Source organism: Oryzias melastigma, linkage group LG10 (genome assembly GCF_002922805.2).
Source record: "Oryzias melastigma strain HK-1 linkage group LG10, ASM292280v2, whole genome shotgun sequence".
In the NCBI taxonomy this organism is placed as follows: Eukaryota; Metazoa; Chordata; class Actinopteri; order Beloniformes; family Adrianichthyidae; genus Oryzias; species Oryzias melastigma.
This window is the reverse complement of record NC_050521.1, coordinates 5,475,394-5,492,180: the sequence shown is the minus strand read 5'-3', so window position 1 is coordinate 5,492,180 and position 16,787 is coordinate 5,475,394. Positions and strand designations below refer to the sequence as shown.

Below are 16,787 nucleotides of genomic sequence, written 5' to 3'. Positions count from 1 at the left end.
AACACAATTACAAGAGGATGTCCACGGATTCTAATTAATACCTTTTCTCTCTGCACATTTGGATGAAATTAGTTTGGGGCACACATTGTTGTCATTAAACGCAAATTGTAATTACTTTTCTCTCATTTTGTTTGTTCTTCTTGCATGTGTGTGTGTTGGGGGAGAATGTATATTATAAATGCACACAAGGGAAAAAAATCCAAAAAAAAAAGGATGGTAATTCCTTTTGTTACGCTTATCCGCAAAAAGGGATATACACACAGAAAAGGCGTCAATGTTTTCTTTTACTGCATGTCACTAGAAATTATACAAATGCTTCTTTTGTAATATTACAAAGCCACTGGAAGACAGGAGGGAACATTCCTCTTGACATACGCTGACTGTACCACAGATAGTACTGTGAGCCTCAACTGCAAATAGATTTCACTCGCGGTCATAACAAGTCCCGGGTTTGAGTTTTGAAATGTGCGAGCTGACCTTTTCTTTTCTGCATTAATGTAAATACAGACATTTCCAGCACATGAGAGGAAAAAAGAATCTGCATAAATGAAAGATGTTGTACTTTCATTTTTACAAGGTCGCAACTTTTATATTATCTTCTACCATTTTAAAAGTTTTGCACCTATTTTTCAATGTTAAGGAAACTTTTTAGCCAAAGTATAAACTCTTTTTAAGTCTAAAAGAACCTATTAGGGATCCACTCTGATCATGTTTTTGTTTTATTATGGGATTTTAATTATGATTATGCAGTTTTTAGTCAAAATTTAAAAAATTAAAACTGATTTGTTTTTTGGGACATAGTTTCTGCTGAGCGGCAGGAGTTTAATAGAATTCACCTCTGAGCTGTATGTGAAACCCCCCCCCCCCTCTCCCGCTCTCACACCTTGAACCTAAACAAGTGAAACAAGCTTAATGCTCTTCATAAATATCCTCAATTGTACAAGAAGATGTTTAAAACATTATGCTGATCAGAGTCTTTGAATAAATAAATTGCTTCAAAAAGTTTGATTATGAGAAAAAAATGTAAAAAGAAATATGATTTAAATGTCTAATTATGGTCATGTAGTATTTCCACAGTTTAACAAGGTAATGATGTTAATACAGTGACGATAAGCATCATCTCTGTATCCACTTTCTTCAGTCCATTTAGCCTTTTCTCATTTACTGGTGGCCCCACGATTCCATCAGCCCAAAGCCATTACAGACTTTCCTGAACTGCGTTCAGCATCGTGAGACTTTTGATTAAAAAAAATTATCGTTTTAGTTTTATAGTCCGTCTCTAAAAACTTGTATTCTTCATTTTCATTTATTTAAAAAAAAAAGTTTTTTAATCTGCACTATAAATGTATTTGGAGCAAAACTCCAAACTGTCATGAGTGATCGTAGGCAGCAGTTTTTAAATTAATTTTCTGTCCTATTTTGCTACACTTGACATTTCTCAGATGCTTTTTTTTAACATTCAGACCAAAAAAACTCTTTCTTACAGCCAAAAGTGTTATCGGAGGTTTAATAGCAATATTTGTGTAACTTTTTAAACCTCTAGCAACTACTAAAAGGGCAGCTAGCAATAAAACTACAAAGTTACCGGAAAATGATCCCAAATTTGACATAAAACAAGTCGCATTTTTACTCTTCTTAAAAATGGTGTAAACAGTTGAAGCAGACTCAGATTTCTGCAGAAGCACTTGCTGGTCGGAGGTGACATATATTTTTATAAACTGCTTAAGCTTTCTTGAATTCTAACCTTTTGGCAATTTCACATTTATTTAAAAAAAGAGGTCCGTAATTAAAACTAAATCAACACAAAAATAAACATATCTAATTATGTAACCCTGTTTTAACTTTGACCCACTTTAAGTCTGTCATGACTATCAAATGATTTCACATTGCATGTTTACAAGCTCTACATCAACAAATATAAATATATAGATCTTTTAAAGCACATAAAAATAATCTGATTTATTTTTTTGTGGATCTGAGCATCTTCCAAAAGCAATTTAACAGTGAGACAGATGTTTTCCCTGGAGGTGAGCTTGATTTGTGGAAAGCCATCTCGTCCTTTCACAAAGAAAAATACGTTTCAGGCAGAAGCCACACAGCTTGAGTAAAACTACTGACACTCCATGAAGAAAACCTAACCCCACCCCCCAAATATCCAACCGTTGCTCCCCATGATTTGCCGTTTTCCTACCACATCACTCCCAGTATACAATCCGTTAAAGTCACATGTGGTTAGGGACGCACACGGTGACGTGTGCACATCAGACGCTGTCACTTATTGCCGGTTAAGTGTTTTTGGCTGGATTCTGCGATCCTGACGAGAAGGTGGCGTCCCGGCAGACGTGGCGCCGTCATGCCACTTCATTCTGCCTCTGCAGCATCAACAATGACGTGCCGTGACGGGGCGTTGCAGATTAGGGTCAAGGCCGTAAAAATCAGTGTTAAACTAGCACCTGGTTGACCGAAAACCATCTTGTTGAGTGATGTCAGCCCATCACTCACAGCCACAAGAGCAGCGGCGGCATGTTGAAGCTGATTGGTGGAGCCAACTAAGGACGCCACTGGGTTTATCATTGTCACGCGGTTAATTTTCTTTTGACAGACACAGCTTTATTTCCCCGTCTGACACTTGAAAAGCGCAGCGTTTCGGAAACCTTTGCCTCACAAATAACATCTCTAAATAATTAAAAGGTTCATCTGCCACTCAATCAGTGCACATCTGAAGCTTTTAGAGATGAAGCGCTTCTCTTTGAAGTGTTCCAGAAAAGATTTCCAGCAAACACCTCCCATGTTTTCGATGAAGGAATTAGAAGTAAAAAACTTTACAAGATTAAGCACTTGTGTCTTCCTGTGTAATATAAATGTTCGTCTGTCAATATTTTCACCCAAATAGGAATAGTTTTTACAAAATGCTAGGAGGTGAGGACATTAATTTATATGAAATCTTGATCTTTTCCCCTCATTTAGAACTCACTTTTTTATTTTTGCTCCTTTGATGTTTTCAGGTACATTTTTTTTTTCAAGATGAATATATTAGGGGGGAATACTTCGTTTCCACTTAGCAGTACGGTTCGGTCCAATCCGGTATTTATTAAATTGACCCATTTACCTGGACCAAACCGTATCATTTTGGGGTTAGAGGTCCATAGAAAAAGGAAACGGTTCAGTTAGGGCGGAGCTACGGTTCTCACACATTAACAACCGTTGATTGATATAAGGGCATTGCGATAAAAAAAGAGGCAAGAAAGCAGCTGTGTTCCAATTCCCACAATCTTTTCTCAAACATTAAATGTTTTGTATGTACAAAGAACCAAAAGCCAAGTGGAAAAAAATGAGCTGCTGGATGACCTCCATTGTTGTTGTTAGCTTCACTTTTCTAATAGTCGCACTACTATGACAATTCAACTTTGAGTGGAAACACTCACCTGAATTGCCTAGACCAGGAGTCTGCAACCTTCAACACTTAAAGAGCCAATCGGGTCGATTTCTCACCAACCGCAACTCAGAGGAAGCCACAAAGTCTTACAAAAATAAGACACTCCCTTGTATTTATGTTATTTTTACTATTATAATAAATATTAATTAATTATTGTTTTTTGTACATGAATAAAATGAAAACAATATGATAAAAATTATAATTTATTTTCTAAATATTAAAAAGGTTACAACTTTTGACATGACTTCCTTTCAAAATAAAAGACAGGATAATCTGAATGCAACAAATATTGTAGTAGGTAGTTTAATGTCAGCACTAATTAAAAAATATATATATGTGCAGTTTATTTTATAGTTTTTGGTGAAAATTCATAAACGTAGCTATCTACAAATAATTTGGAGCTTTTTAGTGATGGTTACTGTGTTTTTCGGACCATATGGAACGATTAAAACCCTTGAAACAGTCCGCTTTATTATAATCCGGCATGAGTGAATTCTGGTTGTACTCAAGTTTGGTGGCACACGAGGCTCTGTTGAAATGTTTTAGTACGACTATGAAGCTGTAACGCTTAATGTATTGTAGGAGCATTGTGGGTACTGTAGTCAGGAGCCTGGTGGAGTGATATCTACGATTCTTCTGATGTTTTTAAATGAGTTTCATAAAGTTTGACTGTTTTATTTTGATTCATGTGCCCCATAGTCAGAACTTTTTAAAATGAAAACACATTCTAATTTTCTTGAACCAATGAGCCACAAAGGAGTGGGTCAAAGAGCCACAGGTTGCAGACCCCTGGCCTAAACCATTCCAAACCAGACCGCACCGTACTGCTTACCGGAAACAAGGCTTTAATGTTATTTATGTATAAATATTTGTTCTATATTCCTATATTGATCTTTTTTCTATCCTGTTGTAAATGATGACTCAGTTGACTTTGTAAAATGTCAGTCCTTGGTTTTCCTGACTTCCAAACTAATACGAACACAGCAAAACTGAGGGAAATATACATTTATATTCATATTTTGCAAGGAATGTCTCCAGTTGCAAAAACGTGTGCATCCAGCCACAACATAGGTGCTGATCCAAGTAAAAAGAAGGGGATTTGCTTTTTATTTGTGCCTCACTGCTTTTGTTGCTGACTCTCAGTTACACTTTCCGCCAGCAGTGACGTCCTCAGCTTGCCGTCAGTCACAGGATAACAAACAAACATCGCGGATGTTTCCAGATACAGTCTGTAGAAAGGAAATGAGTTAGAAGCTGTAAAAAATGACTCAGTTTCTGGCCTGTCCTTTTGACTTCACACTACTTTTAAAATGCTAATTCATTATTTATAGTGATTCTGAATAGCTGCTGAAATAAGGAGAAAATGCAAACTTTTTTATACGAAGACTGTAAAAGTGATGCAAACTGACATTTTTATTAACTGCAAAAAAAAAAAACCGGACATTTCAGCAGGATGCATGTAGCATCACAAACCCATCAAAAGCCCCAGCAATGTTTGATTACTAAACGGGTTAGATGATGCTTCTCGTTCTTGAAACGCTCCCTCATAATGATGTAAATGGTTGTGTCCCGGCGCATATTTCAATTAAATGTGACAATAAAAAAAGAAACAGTGTCTCGTCGTGTCTGAGGGGGAAGATTGGCATTTTCAGCAGACGTGTAAGATGCAGTGACAGCATGACATCTATTTTGCATGCTCAATATGACACGTTTGAATGCTCGCATGCGTATTGTCCTGATGTGAAGTGATAGAAAGGGATGTGCAGCCTCACTGGAACCACTCCCCGTTGTTTCTCCTACATCAACATCAAAAACGACTTCCGCACTCGCAGAGAAAAACAGCTCGGCCGTTTCACAGAGCTCTCCTGTCACTTTTTTTTATGTTTTCATTTTTCATATTCAGCTCTCTTTGATTGGCTCGGTGAGATGGACGTTTTCTTTATTTTTTGTCAAGATTTGGAGCCGTCACTGCGGCAGAGAATGCGCTCCGGCATCATTAGGGCTTATGTAACAACAGAAACAGGGAGTGTGATGAGCATCAGGAGGAGAAAGAATGCTGCGGTTATCAAATAACTTCAGCCTGTGGGACTCGCTCTCATCGCAAAGTTCTCGGCCTTCTTTTTTCATAATTTCACAGATTGATTCTAAAAGAAAAATCATTCTTTTAAAGCTGATCAATAAACTCATTTTCCTCCTGTTCTCATTACATGGAGTCACAGGTGTGAGAAGCACAATTTCAAATTCCAGAAACGCACTCTAGCCAAAGGCTACACCTTTACTGTATAATTATCTACCTCACCAATTAAACCATGGAAGACAGCTCTATCCCCCTGTGGGGATTCGCATTAGTGTGACCACAGACAGGCCTAACAAACACCTTTTCAAACAACAGATAGCGATGTTCAAGGAGTTATATTCTTACGCAGATTCACACCAGGGATAATCCAAAATACACAATGCAACTGTAAGCATGAGGCCTTTGGGGAGACCTGTCACCGTTATCTCGGTCGAGTCTGCTGCGTTTGTGTTTTATCTGTAGGAGAAGCTCAACGCTCTGACATAAGCAGGATGCTGAACAGAAACCGACAACAGAGGAGACGCTTATTGATCAAAGGTGTAAAGTACAAATAAACACGGGCTCCAATCCTCCTTCCTGATATTAGCAAATCAAATCAGACGGCGGTGTGATGAACTTTTTTTTTAAGGAAGCGCTATAGCAAACACACAGCAAACGGCCACTCTGCTGAGGAGAAATGAATAATGGATAGTTATGAGATTGTCCTCAGGATGAAAATAACTTTTGAGGAAACAAAGCAGCCTCAGTAATCACAACAGTGCAGCCACTCGTTTGTTCTAACAGTCAATGGGATTCGGGTGTGAGGACTTGTGGAGTCAAGTGGTTTCAAGCCCATGCTTGCTCATTGTAACCAAGCAATTATCAGTCGTTACACCGCCGTTTGTTTGCGCTATAAATGGAATTATAATTAAAGCAAACACATTTTTTATTTAGGAGCAACATCTGTATGCACTGGATGGCTTCTGTCTCTCGCAAATGTCACAATGGGAGGGGAAAGAAAAACAAAGACAACTGTTGTGCCGGTTCGCTCTGCTGGAGGACCAGAAACGTTCCTGCTGCGGTTTTTCCTCGAACTGCCAGTTATAGCACACACACGCACACACACACGTTGGGTTTATCAGTCCAGAGAAGAAGTGCAAAGACCGGGTCAAAGAGATGTTTGTCACCATCAAATGCAAGAAGAAGAGAGCTGGAGGTTGCATGCTAAGCAGCTCTGGCCTCTATCAAGCCAATCTACTGGCTCCAAGAAAAAAAAAAAAAAATGAGGAAATGCGGTCAGGGCTCAGACACCTGGCACCGAGATTCAAGATTCAGCCTCCTTATCTGCCCTCACACCGCTCCATCAACTCCATACTTGCATAGTGATTCCTCAAAATCAATCTGCCTCTTTTTCATTAGCTGAAACAAATAAAGGCTGTCCTAATCCTGCAGCTAATGCACTTTTATTGGATGCCTCGGGAGCAGTGGCGGAGCTAGAACAGTTTATATGGGGTGCAGAAGACTTTGAAAGGTAGTAAAGGAGAATTTCCAATATTTCGTTCAAAATATTACCTTTTTTATTTTTGCAATGCTCTAAGAAATGTGGTTTCTTTATCATTATCAATAATGACACTAATACTGGCACTGCCCCTGCCCAGGAGATTATTTTATCTGTGATTCTTTTGTTGACTGAGGTAGAATGGCAGTGACCGGTAAATACAGCACACGGGTCACTGCATGTACCTGCTGAACATCCCACCACGAGGCGTTTCCCATTCTTTCCGCTGGCGTTTTCCACGTGCGCTCCTTCATCAAGCAGCCAGAATGGGTCCAGTAAATCAGCATGCCTGTAAGTGGGTCTCATTGACCCCTCAGTATCCAGTTGTGCCCAGCTCTCTCTGAATCATCCAGTCAATATATCAATACCCATCTTGCGTTTCGCGTTTTAAGACCCCGAAACCCCTCCCCCGAGCCCGCACCCCCATCTTGTCCTCCCTGAATGTCAAACGGACGTGGGACTCATCAATTACAGCAGAGTGTTTCGGACCTCTGGCTTGTTTTGCTGCTTTTACGAGTGACACACACATTCTCATACAAACACACACAACTCCCCCTGCTCTCAAACATAAATGTCCCTTTTTCTCCCATGAGAGAAGTGGGTCACGAAGGAGGATTGTCAGAAGAATCCAAAAGAAGGGTTTATACGCACACAAAAAAGAAAAATCTTTAAACTAAAGATCAGCAGGTGGGCATACACCTGTCAGCTCAAATAGTCCTTCAAGTCAAACCCTCATGGCTCCACTGGAGCCACGCATGGCATGTCAGGATAACTCAGCGGCTGGCTGAGCAGAGCGGCCACGCAGCAGTGCTGCAGCCAAATGGACGACATACAGATTTAAGCAATGATTATTCTTTCTGTTAGCGCCCGCAATGATGTGTGGTGCAGCTGATTAGCCGAGTCAATACATCTGGCAGGTGCACAAGCTCCTGTTCATTTTGCAGTGTGCACACACATCCATACACAACAAAGAAAAAAAAAACAAGTGCAGTGAGAGGGGCTAAATAATCCACTCTGTCAGGCCTCCAAATTCTGCTTGGCAAAGCTCTCTCATCACAGGTCAGCTTCAGAGTCTGGGCACCTTGAAATGCCTTGAAGGATTCCACTCGACTGACACTCCTCTGCCATTTCAAATAGCTCAGCTTTTCCATCAACAACAGAGGGAAATTTCCCTGACACAATGTACTTTGGTGCAGTGGAACGCGACATACCAGTAGACCCTGAGATGTGCTGAAAAGAGCTCCTCCACTTTCCCTTGATAAGATTTAGCCGGATCAAAGAGCCCTAACAATGGTCATTAATGGAGGAGTAAATCCACAGAGGTAAGTGTGTCTTTGTGGCTACGCTGCATTAAATTATGGAAATCAATTTATAAATCAATCTCCCCACTTTTTTCTTTTCCTCCTGACAGCCTAGGCAGCCCAGCAAATGGATGAAGGACGGAGCACACTGGATTGTATCTCACCTCAGGCAGTGGCATGCCGTTGATGATGAGGTCTGGCTGCTGGTGACTCTGCCCTGTGAACGGGTGCTGATAGCCGTGGTTGGGAGCTGCATTGCGTGAGTTCTGGTTCTCCACGTTGAGGAAGGTGCTCTCGGAGCGCCTGCAGCCCAGCGGCAGGCTCTGCTGGTGGTAGTCGAAGTAGTTGAGCGGGGAGGTGAGAGACGAGCAACTCACCACGTTCATCTTGTCCGTCTCCTCGACGTCTCGTGGCACCAGCCGGATGTCGTTCTTGCTCAGCTTCTTCTTCTTGCTGGACTTCTTCTGGTTGCCGTATGAGTACTCCGCCACCCTGCGCAAGTAGAAGAAACTGAACAGACTCAATAAAGCAGTGCTCTGCCTTGCCCTCCCCTGCCCACACGGTCAAAGAAGCTCAACCATCATGCCAGCCGGGGTGCTCTCCAACCACAGCTGCCAGGGGTGGAACGCCACACCTTGGTGACTTCCCACACCCGGCTCGCCGTGGAGCTGCCAGCCCCTGCTCGGTTGCATTTGCGTGCTGAACAATCGACATGTCACAAACAGGCTGACGATATTCAAACATGCCAAAACCACAGAGGCAAAGCTCCACAACACTACCTGTGTGTTCAAAACAAACACTATTTCCCTGTTTTCCTTTCAGCTGCAAGCAAGGCCATACAGTACAGTAATAGAGGAGAACTGCAGATTCAGATCAGGTTAGCTGCTCTCATGGACTTCTGCAAACTTAAAGTGAGTATTTTGACTGTAATATGAGCAAATGAGCAACATGGCCGTACTTTATCAAAGGAGCCTCAGATTGGGGGAAATGTGCACTCATTGCACAGGCTTGCATGCTTTTTGCAGGAGAGCAGATGCTAAGCATTCTATTGATCTCTACAAACCTCACTGGACAGATTCCATATCACTTGAGTGTCTGCATGTGTTGTATCTCTATATTAACTCCAGAAAGGGTCAGATTTAGCCTTAATAGCAGACAAAAATGTTCAAATAAGGAGAAAATAAACTTGCTACACAAGTTGTTGACTAAAAAGCTGCAATGATCCTCTGTCGCACCTGAAATCTCCATCATCACTTTGCTTTCAGGCTGCATCTTTAGAGCTGCTACACTTCCCTTCCCTGGATCTAGGGTAAAGAAAGCGGGCAGCTGCAAGAAAAATACTTGATCTCCTTTTCATGCAGCATTTTAATGCTCAACCCTGAGCTCATGTAGAAGTCTGAGATGGGGAGGGGGGACTTCAGAGTAAGACAGACTGACAGAGGACAAGCAATAAATTGGAGATAACTGCTCCTGGTACTTGAGGTGGCGACAGAAAAACCGAGCACATCCGAGCTAATTAAAGCTCCATGCAGTGAGACAGGCTCACACAGGGAGAGCAAAGAACTGGGAGCAGCTCTGAATTTGTTGTCGTCTGTCACTACCTGAATATTTGACTGACGTGAAAAACGGGGGATACCGAAAAAAAAAATAAAAAATTTGCTTTGATCAGATCAAATCGAAGAACTTTTCCAACAAGACATAATGGCTCCACGGGTCAGTAATTTACCTGCTGGAAGTGAATAAAATGATCAAGCAAAATCTCTAAAGGATTCTTATACATTTCAATAAATATGGAGAAAAATATTGACAGTTTTAGTATTTTTTACGATCACTTCTGCTGCCAAAATGACCTCAAATCAACAAAATTAAGTCAAGGGAAAAAATATGATTGTAGCTTCAGGTTAAATTCTCAAATCCAATCTATATGTAAATGTACAGTGAAAATGTGGCACATGTGGGGGGTGAACGCTAGAAGTGATGCTGATGAGTAAAAAGAGATCCCCATTCATGCAAAATCAGGAAAAATAATCTGATAAAAATCCCTAAAATCTACGATTCGAAGGACAGATCTAAGAGGAACGGCCATAATCCCAGCAGATTAAGGATGATAACAGCCAATCAGCCTTTAAATAATACATGTCTGGAGCTGCCGTTCAGTCAAGGAGGTTGAGTGGGGGGCGTTAATTGTCCGGCAGCACATCTGCAAATTGAACATGACAGTTGAACCGTCGCGTTTATGAGTCAATTCGTTACAATGGAAGGATTAAATCCATCAATCAACCCCCCCGCGCAGGAGCGTGGGTCTCAGCAGCTGATTTAAGGCAGCCGGGTTCATTTACCTCAAAGGGAAAAAGACGGATCTGCAGTCCTCTCTTACATGCTGGATGATAGAAGCAGTTCACTGGCAACAAGCGCGCACGAGCAAACCCACACACACACACATACACACACATATATATCCCTTGTGTTGTCTTGCGGGTAAAAGTGACCCACTACCATGTTAAGTTGTTGAAGAAACCACCTTAACCTGTCCTTTCCCAACTTGAAATTGTCTTTCCCTAAAGGGGCTCCATCATTATTAAAAATGTATGTTTTGGTTTTGTTTGTTTATATCTGGGCTGTACACCACAAAGGGTACAAAGGTGGGTCATTTTTGCCCCATGAATGATAAAAGCGTTTGAACACCAGGAAAAGTTCAAAGGCTACATACAAACTCTCTTTACTTCACACACACACCTACGTACTCACACCTTCTGCTTATTGTGTGACAAAAAATATGATACTAATTTTGGGTCTTTAGCTGGTCGGGTCATTTTTGACCCGTAGGACAACTGGAGTAAACAGAAAGTTAAGATCACACATGGAGGGGGGAGGGGTACCTGCAGTTGTATGTCCGGATCTCCTTGTTGTCCCTCTTGCACTTGACTGCCACAAAAATCATGGTGATGAAGAGGATGGCTGCGATGGAGCCCAGCGCGATGATGAAGATGAGGGACAGGTTGACAGATCCGATAGGCTCCTGCGCGTTCAGGTCTGGGGAGAGGTACACCATGATGTAGGCCGAGGCGGACAGGGAGGGCTTGCCGTGGTCCCTTGCCACCACCGTGATCTCATAGGAGGATTTGGCGTTTTCTCCAAACATCCGGGTGGAGCGCACCTCCCCGTTGACCTGGTCGATCTCAAAGAAAGCCCTGTCCCCCTCCGAGATGGTGTAGGTCAGCCGCCCGTTCTCCCCCTCGTCGTAATCATCTGCTTTGACCTGGGTCACCATGTAACCCACCCCGGCGTTTCTGGGGATGGAGACCTCCGCTGTCCCGTTAACCAGCGGTGGGTTCGTCATCACAGGTGTGTTGTCGTTCACGTCGAGCACCACGATGCGCACCGTGGCGTTACTGGACAGGGAGGGGTTGCCGTTGTCTCGTGCCAAAACTTTAAAATCAAAAGTTCTGGTGTACTCATGGTCGAAGGATCTCATGGAGTAAATGCGGCCTGATGGGTTGATGCTGACATATGTGTTTACATCCATGTGCTTAATCTCACCGGGGACTATGGAGTAGGAAACGGTGCCGTTCATGCCCAGATCCGGGTCTTCTGCCGACACAGCCAGCAGACACGAACCAGGAAGGTTGTTCTCCATCACCATCTCCTGATAGTGGGGCTTCAGAAAGTGGGGCGGGTTGTCGTTTTCATCCGTGACTTTGACAACCAGAGATTTGGTGGCGCGTAAAGGCGGAGTGCCGCTGTCCTCCGCCTGGATGGTCAGGTTGTACGTGTCTTTCTGCTCTCTGTCCAGCTTCCCGTCAACAAGTATGGTGGAGAAGCTCTCATATTCTTGCAGTCTGAACGGAACATTGCCCTGCAGCCTGCACTGCACTTTCCCGTTTGCGCCGGAGTCCTTATCTGACACCCTCACCAGCGCGATGACATATCCACGCTGTGCGTTCTCACTGACTTCCACCATCTCTGTGTTGAGTGAGAGCAGACTGATGACAGGTGGATTATCATTGGTATCCATCACATTCACCGTGACTTTGCAGTGGGCTGGGATGGAGTTTGGACCTAAATCTTTGGCTTGGACGTCAATCTCATAGATTTGTGTGGTTTCATAATCCAAAACGCCGTTGACAGTGATGATCCCGGTTCTGGGGTCAATTTTGAAAGCCTCCCTCGTTTTCTCTGTGACGTAGCTGTTGAAGGAGTACACAACCTCCCCATTGGTTCCCTCGTCAGGATCCGTTGCGTTCAGGTCTATGACTAATGTATTGATGGGGGAATTCTCCATCACATTAACGGTATACACCGGCTCATCAAAAACAGGGTTGTTGTCATTAGAGTCAATTACCTTGATGTTTAACTGAACCGCGCCTATCTTTGGAGGGTCTCCTCCATCCTCTGCGCTGATTTCATATGAGTAATGAGACTGGGTCTCTCTGTCTAAAGATTTTTGCACAACAAGCTCAGCTATTTTCGACCCATCACCCCTGGTTTTAATTTCTAATCCGAAAAGCTCATTTGGAGTGATGGAATATGACTGCACTCCAAAGATCCCCGAGTCGGGATCGCTTGCCCCCTCTAGGGGAAACCTGGTACCAGGGGAGGCATTCTCGGAAATTTCAATGTCAATGTGGCTGGTTGGGAACTTGGGCGCGTTGTCATTCAAATCCTCGATTTCAACTTTGATCACACAGATCTCCATGGAGTTTGACATCACTTCTAGGGAAATAATGCACTTTGGGTTTTGTCGGCAAACTACATCCCGATCTATTTTCATTTGGGTTGTGAGGATACCAGCGGGACTCAGTTCCACCCATCGCGGTTCCGAATTCGAAATCACCCTTAAATAGGGGGGCTGCGGTGCAATTTGAAATCCTTGCTTGAGCGCGTCCTTTGTCACGTTTCCAATCACGGAGCCGGGCTTCATCTCCTCGTTTATTCCGTATTTTAGGTTAATAACAGCTTCGGTTACGACCCAAAACAGGAGGAACACTGTAGTTATTTGCATTAATTCCATCTCCTTGCCTGGCATTGTACCTGTTGAGTTATTTATCTGCCTAATAAAAGTCTGACAATTACGCAAACGGATGCGCGTCAGAGAAATCTGGCCAAATTACGCACGCCAGTCATCTTCATAAAACGTCCAGGAAAATAAAAATATTGTAGATGGCGGATACCTCTTCAGCGTGTAGATCATATCATGGTCTGAAAGCTTTGATTCGAAAAAGTGATTGAGCTTATTTCACTCTTCTGTCATCCTCCCGTCTACTGCAGCGGGCGCAACGCCGAGGACAACAGCTTCACAAAAAACACGCTGAATCCTCTCATACTGGAGTATTTGGTCGAGTAAATCCGCTCAGCTCCTAACAAGCAGCAAACTGGACTTACACTTGACTCGTTTGATGAACTGTGCATTTTCAAGTTGCAGCTGAGGGGAGGGAAGGAGCTGGAAGTGCGTGGAGTGGGAGATGAGAATTCCTTCTGAGCAAGTCCACCAAAAAATGTTAACCTCCCTTCAGTCCGCGCAGGATTAGAAGTGAAAGTTCCCGTTAAATTCTCCGCCCTGATGATCAGTCAGTGTTTAAGTCGCAGTTTGGACGCACATCTTGTTCTGGGTGATTCATCTACACGCTGGGGTTATATTTCCTTCTCAGAAAGAGAGCTGTCTTTTTTATTGAAAAATTGGACATTTGATGAAGAAAATGCCTCTGCAGCCAAAGTCCGAATGCTTTTTTTTCTTTTGAGAAGGATGCAAAAGAAGGAATGTCTCATCACATCTCTCAAGTCCCGGACACCTTTTTATTTCCAGCAGGTTTCGTCCCCATAGGAAGTCTTCAAGCTTTACGCACTAATTAAATCCTCAGTGTCTCACTTGGAAAAACGATTCCGTATCCCTATGTTCAGTACGAAAGAAAACACTTTTACAAATAAAAAAAGAAAAAATATCCTGTGAAAAGGAAGCCAAAAGGAGATGAAGCGGTGCCGGAGCCTACTGTGCGTTCAAAACGCATTTCATGATGAGCTGCAGCAAACTCAAGCGCACCACCTTATATCCAGCCGGGCAGATGCAGAAACAGAAATGTCCATTCCTTTGCCAGTAGGTTGTCTAGTTTGACTCCAACAAGCGCTCCTCTCGCTCCGCTGGTGCACACTGGCAGACGCGCAGCTCAGAGCTGAGCGCTCAGTCTCAGGACCCGCAATCCTTCCAGCCAATCAGGGGTTACACAGGGGGGCTGGAGCTGCTGGTGGGTGGGGCAAAGTACAGCAATGAAACACGGCCAACTACCTGTTCTCCTGCAGACAAGCGAGTCAACGCGCAGCATCTGTGCTGAAGACGGACGCTAGAAGAAAAAAAACGAGGGTCTGGGGTGCCCAAAAAGGGAGGAAGTGGGTGTCCTTGCGCACAGATTTCATTGGAGCAACTACTTTTTATTTTGTTTTTTTATTATTATTTTTTAGAACTGTTCGTTTACTGTGCTCGTCGTTCTTCCAGACCTACTTTGTGCCGCATTTTTATGTGGTTCCGTTGATCCAAATGCGCACACATTACGCACTAATTTAAATCAACGTAAAGTTCCACTGATGCGTTTAAGGACGTATTTGAACTTCAGAACTATCGGCTTCAGTGTGGATGGTTTGCATGAAGCAACGAGTTGACCTTTTTTTTTTTTAGCTCAGCTGCTCATTTAAATATCTGAAGGTTAGAAGGAAATAATTTTCTCCAAACTTTTGGATGAACACATCACCTACAGACCGCTCCATACAGCTTTAATTAAAGAGGTAATTAGCTTGTATTCTGTGAATGATAACAAATAGCTTTGAAATCTATTGGTAAGAGGGTTAATCATGATATGGGAGCTGCTGACCCCTCCCCCCGATCATCACATTAAAAGAACAACACATGAATTATGCTTTTATTCCAGCTCTCTTATCTCCATGTAATCCAAGGCGACATTATAAGATGTGGGAGTTCACAGAGGGCCCCCACCGTGGCCTCCCCCCAGAATATGAAGCTCCTCAGTGCGCTTGCAGACTGTCACCCCCCCATGCCTGGAATCTCACTTTTCTCATTCAGATAAGCTTCAAGACGCCCCCACTCCTTTTTTTCTGTCTTCCTCAAATGCTCAGACGCACGCCCTCCCCCTCACTCCCCCATCACCGGCAGCCAGTCTGCCCGACTCTCACCGGCGCGCTCAGCCTCCATGCTCCATCGGGGGGAAGGGAAGGGGTTGTGTCTGTGTGTGCGGGGGGAAGGCCGATTTCAAAGTCACAAGGGTGACACCTAGCGTCGGCAGGCGCCTCTCCGTTTCTGCTGTGGCATCACACTGTTGCATCCTGAAGAAAGAACAACAAAGAAAACCAACAAGGAAATAAAACCGTTCCTTCCTCTTTCTCCATAACAGAACTTTGCAGTTTGGCCTTAATTAATATTCTCTCCGTGACATGAATAATTCCAGAGCAAAATCCAATCAATCTTAATAATCAGAAATGATGAACTCTCCTATGTGAAGGAGAATTGCAGCAGAGTGAGTTAAACCATCAGTTCTCTATATATGAGAAACATTAACTGCTTGATCTTAAAGTGATTTATTTGGATGACCTTGCTGACATAGAAAAACATGTAAGGAAACACTTAAAGTCCCACTCCAATCACATTTTGATCTATTGTAAAAGTCTTTTTTTAATTATGGTTATTCAGTTTTTAGCCAAAATAAAGAAAACTTTTGTCATCTCCCAGGACATAGTTGCCGTAGAGCAGCAGGAGTTCATTAGAAATTTGCCTCTGATTTGTAAATGTTGGTCTGGAGTAAGCCTGCCCCTACTTCCCATCATCCATGTGTTTACACTCCTGCTATCTTACAGCCTCTCTTAATCCCAACCTAACATTACCAGTGCACCAAAAATGAAGAGCAATGTCAGTTTTAAGACAGATGCCAGGTCAGACGAGGAAAACAAAGACACGGATCTATTTGTCTACAAGTGGATGTATCCGACTAGGGTGGAGGAGGGAGCTTGTGGCCCACCGAGTGTTTTCTACATCACAAATAAGCTCTTTCTAAAACTAACATTTTTATGTAAAGAATTATTAAATACTTACTTAGAAATGCAATTTTAAGCCAAATTTTCTTTAAATAAGTCCTCTATTATGATAAAAATGCCACAAGAATGTGTTAAAAAAACAAAAAAACATCAGAAGAGTTCTTTAAAGGGCCACATTATTATTATTATTATTATTGATTACAAACTAAAGAGTAGGGACATGTGCTGCCACATTGTCATAACTGGATGCATCCATGTGTAAATGACAATATTTTCTCTTCTCTTCCATTATGCAGTCACGTCTCGAAAAACAAGCCAGTATAAACAAAGCCACTTGTTTGCTTTGCCACGATGCTTTCCAAGACATATTGCAGTCGCATAAGAAGCGCCGGAAGAATCTTT

The 16,787-nt window shown here is 42.8% G+C and overlaps 1 protein-coding gene across 8 annotated transcripts in view; it reads right to left on the bottom strand.

Annotated features, from left to right (window-relative positions):
* Window positions 1-15,703, bottom strand: part of pcdh19 (protocadherin 19) — a 74,337-nt gene extending 58,634 nt beyond the window's left edge. Inside the window, exons 1-2 of one of the 8 annotated variants that reach the window (XM_024283512.2) lie at window positions 11,231-15,703; window positions 8,729-8,861 (exon numbers count right to left, since the gene is read on the bottom strand). In XM_024283512.2, the coding sequence (XP_024139280.1) occupies window positions 8,729-8,861; window positions 11,231-13,377 (2,280 nt within the window). In that variant the 5' untranslated portion in view covers window positions 13,378-15,703. Of the gene's footprint in view, window positions 1-8,515; window positions 8,862-11,230 lie in introns of all 8 variants that reach the window. The other 7 variants (XM_024283514.2, XM_024283513.2, XM_024283515.2 and 4 more) reach the window with 7 other exon arrangements.
* Window positions 15,704-16,787: the final 1,084 nt, after the last annotated feature.